Genomic DNA, 5932 nt, shown 5'->3' with positions numbered 1-5932 from the left:
CACCACAATAAAGCAGAATGTTGAAGTGATGGTGTACCTGCTGCTCGGCTTTTTGTCAGTATTTTTTGTGCTCGTTTCCGGGTTTTTAAAAATGGCGGTTTTGATTTCCGTGAAGGAGACACTCTCAAGACTCATCAAATGGCACCTCTGCCAATCCGTGGTATGCAGTCTGTTGACATAAAATTTTCAGATCACTTGGAACCCCAGCTGAGTAGGCACTACAAAAGTATCTGGTACCATCACCTAATGGAAAATCCTAAAAAATAATTCAAGCTGTGCCGAGTCAACCCAAGTAGTTACTAGTGGACAAGGGCCCTTCTCCATTAAAGTCTACTCAGTATCTAAGTTCACGAAAGTTAAAACTGCCAATTTTGAAACCCGGCAACGAGGGAAATATGTACCAAGAAGGAAAACCCCCCCCAAAAAAAACCCACCACAGACCGAGCTGCAGGTATATTCTTGCCTCAACGTCCACCTTTTTTGTAGCGTTCATGTCGCATATTAATTATGGCGCAGTATGCTCGAACACTTTGCAATGATGACAACCACGCATGTGGTTAGGTAGTACTAGATCATAATGGAAAACCGGCCGATCCGAGTCAATCTGAGTAGGTACTAACGGAAAAGGGGCTTTAGAGTGTGAGCAATGCAAAGGGAAGACCTTAACAGGGGTGTATGGGAAAAATTATTTACTGCGCACACTCAAAAAAAAAAAAACTGGCCAAAGAACATACAATGGGTTCATTCGGCTGCTTTTTCTTGCCATTTCCTTTGTAACATTGTTATCATAAAACCCATGGCACACAACACCTAGAGGCTTATTCTTATTATTTCTAAATAACTGCCCCAAGGTGTTACCAACATGGCTGCAGAGTGACAGAACTTGTTTCTAAAAGATTTCTATTTGAATATACGCCAAAGTTTTTTGTATAAAAATTATAGGTACATAGTGAGAGCATGATACTTACTAACATCTTGTATGACCTCTGACAAAACACTATGTTTGTGTGTTGTTAATGTATTCTGTACCAATTATTTTTATTATGTTAATTATACATTTAAATCTTGTTTAAAAGACCAATATGACAATCTGCTCCCTTTTAATTAGGTATGATGATCAAAGAAAACCTCTGAACTGATGAAACAAAGAAATATAGGAAACGTACTGTTGTATGTGAAGAGAAAACGTGCGAGTGGGCTGTTTTCCACTCATTTGAGTGGCACTGCAACTGTAAAAATTTTAATATGGTGTTTTATAAGAACTATGATGACTTCAAGATGTTCAAAATTAGCTGCCCACGAAACATGTAAAGCTGGGGCTGCAATCATTTGCGGCCGTGTGTTTATAAAAACCGCAACCATTTAGAGAAATGGACAAGAAAATTTCTGGGCAAAACGATCTAAGATCACAAAATATAAATTTTTTTATTAATTTTGGGGCAAGGAACTGAATGAATTAAACTGCTGAAAATACTTTCTCAGAGGATTTTAGCGATCCAGTGCTACACATGCTTCTCATCTCCACCAATTACGCCACACGAGACATCAGCCAGCACATCCAGAGGTTGGTGAAAAGCACATTTTAGCACTCTTGAACACTACCAATACACCCAGGAGTTGGTAGTCTCCTAGACACCGAGGCCAGAAAGAGGAAGAGAGAAACCCGTTAGGTGAGCGGTAGGATTGAAGATGGCTGCTACTGCCTGTGGTGCTGACACGCCCACTCAGTCATACAAATGAAAACAAGCGACATTGGCCTGAAGCCACAGGCACATACTGACAAGAGAGTAGTGCACCATGGGGAAAAAAACAAAAACAAAAAAAACAACAAAAAGTCACACATTAGCAGTCTTTGATGTTTTTGTTAATTTGTGCCTGTGAACATCAGCTCTGTACACAGTTGGCTTGATGTGGCATAGGGTGATGTCGTTCCTATCGGCCCAACTACTAATAATAGTTACCAAGGTGACTCAGTCGGCAATATAATGTGTAAATAACAGTCAGGATGATTTGGACAAACACGCTGAAGCCCCACAATATTTAAATGATCAGTCAGTAATTAGCGTTGAAATTTGAATGGACTGCATTCACACAATTTACTTTGGAATTAATATGAATTCCGTTTATTTGACGAGCAACAGAACAATCGTTTTTTTACAGTTGGTCTTTATCCCTCGAGCATGCCACAATTTAAACTAGAGGAGGTCTCCGAGAGAAAATGAGTGTTGCACCACGAGTGACACGCTCCTCTATTGATTTACTAGTGGACAATCGCCTTGCTCTTAATTTAAAAGTTGTGTGCCTGCTACACCGCTAACCCTCATGTTTCCCTTTAAACAAGGGAAATATGGGGGTTAGCTGTTTAGCACTGCTGCAGTGGTCCTCCTGGTCAGGGGGAGGGGTGTCCACCCTAAGCAGAACCCAAAGAGTGTGGAAATATGCTTGATGCGCTCCTGCAACAAACCCCCGGTGGCTGCTGAGCAAAATCTTTATGCTGAATCCAACCAGCAGAACAGAAATATCCGAAAGATGCAGCTCATTATTGCCCTGTTTATTTTTAACATATAGCCCCACTTAAACATGCAAAGGGACACCTCTTGAAACATAACATTTAATAATTCTTTAAAGAAAACATGGGTGCGCAACCATCTACCTGCATCTCTACTGCTCCTGTGGAAAACACTAAACATCCTACAATGGCTTATTAAAAACATACATTTTGTGTGAACATCAACTAAAACAGATAGTTTCCAACTGCAGTGGAGGAGGAAGAAGCCCCAGGTAGGGCTGCTTTATTGCCCAGCGAATGTTTTGGTCACCTTTCTGGGTGGGTGACCTACATGGGTTTAAACCTTATTGAGCATTCCCCCCAAAAAAAAATTGCATTTCAAACTTAAAGAGATTCTCTACTTAAGTGCTTCCCACAGGGAGATTTAGAAACATCTGAAGGTTCCCGCTACCCTTCTGGGTAGGCGACCTGGAGATTAGTTTTTACATTAACCCCGACTGTGTTTTATCACTCCCCTTAAGCTACACCTAATTTCTGCTCAGTGTATTTTTTGGTGGTTTTCTTTTTGCTTATCTCCACAACATGCTGTGTTCTTTCCCCTTCACATCTTTGGTAGCACCTTAGTGCCATGCATTTTAATATATGAGCAGCTCATTTCACCATTCTAAGTTTGACAGCTCAACATATTCCTGAAAATTGATGCTTCAGCTTAATAAGCCACCTGAAGATTAAGATTCTTAGCATTACCTAGGAATCTTATTAGGAATCGATTAACTAATGCAAACCCAGCAATGAAATGCAAGTCTTCACTGAAATAAGACCCTACATGCTTTTTTGATGCTTACAACGAGTAAACCCTTAACGTCATCAAGGCTTAAATTGGTAGACAACTACACTGTATACAGATGGAAAGTATATACAGAGTTCTTCTGCAGCAGTAGCTTTTCAGCAAAGTGAAAATAGTGCATATTACTTTTCCACAGCTCTGATTCAAAAGTGTATTTTTCAATACAACTGGACTATTTGAGGTGTACCTTAAAGAGACATAATAAGAAAGGATGTCCTCAAGTTTAAAAAGTCCCCATGTAATTGCGAAGCAATCCTTGCATTGTTACTATAGTCATGCGTTCGTTTCTTATTTTAATGGGACAAAAATAAAAAGTAAGCTCATCATATCAAACAAGCCAATAGACTGTTATGTTTTCTTTTCCTAACCACAAACACAAATCACAGGGTGACATAACCTGTAAGGAGGAGGCATGCCGTGTAAAGGAAAGAAAAAAAGTCCTTCCGTCTTATTCGAAAGTCCTTTCTCGAGTAGGATCAGCAAAGTTGCTCTTCAGGTTTCACCGCTTAACAGGCAGACCATTGGGCTACCCTCTAAACGCCTCAGACTTCCCCATGATAGCTTTTTACAACAGGAAAGGATATGCAAATATGCTTCCCTGAAGAAGAAAAAACAGCAGAAAAGTTTGCTGTCCAGTTCGTGTTCTAAACTAACTTAAAACAAAAAACCTATTTCAGCATGTGAGGAAGACCTGATCTTTCACTGGCAGTCCGACTATCACTCAGTCAAACAGCAGGTTTATCAACAGCTTGTGCTGTCACGAATCTGCACGGCTCCAGTGTCAAGGAGCACGACACAAAGTGCGATTCAACTCCAGACACCGAGGCAGCATTTTCATCAGTGCTGCCAGAGCCCTGTAGTTATCCGTATCTTAAGATATATTATGATGACAAAACACAATTGAGGCATTTAATATTTATCCCAACAAAGGTTGAAAAGTTGGGAGCAAATTCTGCCTGTTGAGCAGCTGAAAACCTCGTGTGATGGAAATGCATTGAGCTTGACCCCCTTTTACGCCATTTGTCTTTTACAGCCATTATTTTGTGATCTATAGATTAAATCAAACTATTCCTATAACATCACCATGTGCTGTTTTCCTGTGAAAAGTTGCAGTCCGCTCAAGTGACCGCTTTCCTGTACATAGATGATGCGTTCACTTCTGTTGAGGGGCACAAACTGTGCACAGTGTAGCTTGAAAACTGTGATTACCACTATTACTACTACTACTACTACACCTTCGTCACAACAGGTACACTAAAAACAATGCCCTGTCCTTACCTGGGCCATCTGATCCTGAGGGAGGTGAATTGATCTTGGGTCGCTTTGCAGTGGGGGGTCCCACATCCATAAGATTGTCAGCCATCCTCGTCGGCAAATATTACAAGCGCTTAAAGACACCGACGAATAAAAGTAGAAATCAGTCCAAATCTTCGCCCCCCGGTTTGCAGTCGCTGGTCACTTGTATTGTTAGGCGCCAAGGAGCAATTTAACAGTTTTTTCCTCCTTTTCTTTGACTGGCAGACTGGCGAAACGCCGCCTGGAGAAAAAGGATTTCAAAAGATAGGCAACAGCGCCACGCTTCGCCACCTAAGATCACCCCATGATAATCCAACACCCAACACCCACATAATTATCCTCAATAATCTCGTCCAAAAATTATTTCAGTCCGAGAAAAATAAATAAAAATCAATCATAAAATATGGCACGAAGCATAAGCGAATCCCTTTCTCCGCAGATCGCCGATTTCACGTCCGCACAGAATCATTTTTTTCGCAGTCGAAACGAGCAGCCATAAATTCCGTTTTTGGCTTAAATAAAAAGATCAAAATTCGAAAAATATTTTCTATGAGACGGATTATTTTTCTGGTCGCTGTCTCCCGATAAATAAAGCGTCTCGGGACGGCGATACGGCGAGAAGCGGCGCTCTCTAAAAGGGAAATCAAATATACAGAGGGCTTTCGAGACGACAAAACCCCACTTAGCCCTCACATATTTGCATTATTTCTAATCGGAAGAGCTCACGCTTCGATTTTCTGCACGAAAAAAGCCGTTTGAGTCCGCTCCGTGTGGCTCCGATCGGTTTTTTAATTTAATGCTCCCCCCGAAATCCAGACTATGAGCCGCGTCAAGATGGCGGCTGTTGATTCCTCCGATACAAAAAAGTTTTTTTTTCTTCCCAGCTAGACTGTGGGGGGAGGGGGGAGGCGCGCTGACGCCCTGACGTAAACCTGTGTCCCCACCGTGCGTCATGTGGACGTACGAGAAGTTGCCTCTAGGGGTGGATTACACAGAAAAAACGAGCTACCTGTTTCAAACTTTTCAAACACCCAACAGTCGCTACCTGAAATGGAACTTTTTTTTGTATTTCGCAGGCTAAAACGCGAGTCAATGCTATACACTGTTATATAGAAACAGATAAAGCAGTCTTTACTTTTAGCGAATACACTATCAAGTACACAAGCTATGATAAACCAGTATGTGACTATTGGTGCTTACAGGAAAGGTTTTAAAAACTTACATATTATCCCATCAAACTTATGTCTACTTACTTATATAAAAATCAAGTGAAGATTCTC

At 41.1% G+C, this 5932-nt stretch overlaps 1 protein-coding gene across 1 annotated transcript in view; it reads right to left on the bottom strand.

The window, feature by feature from the left end:
* The window catches only part of crebbpb (CREB binding lysine acetyltransferase b), a 41755-nt gene extending 36257 nt beyond the window's left edge, over nt 1–5498 (bottom strand). The window contains exon 1 of the mRNA XM_013913644.1: nt 4635–5498. Coding sequence (XP_013769098.1) covers nt 4635–4719 — 85 coding nt within the window. The 5' untranslated portion in view covers nt 4720–5498. The remainder of the gene's footprint in view (nt 1–4634) is intronic.
* Between the last annotated feature and the right edge of the window lie 434 nt (nt 5499–5932).

This window comes from Pundamilia nyererei, unplaced genomic scaffold (assembly GCF_000239375.1).
Source record: "Pundamilia nyererei isolate P.nyererei 1_Seehausen unplaced genomic scaffold, PunNye1.0 scaffold00142, whole genome shotgun sequence".
In the NCBI taxonomy this organism is placed as follows: domain Eukaryota; kingdom Metazoa; phylum Chordata; class Actinopteri; order Cichliformes; family Cichlidae; genus Pundamilia; species Pundamilia nyererei.
This window is presented reverse-complemented; position numbering and strand designations above follow the sequence as displayed.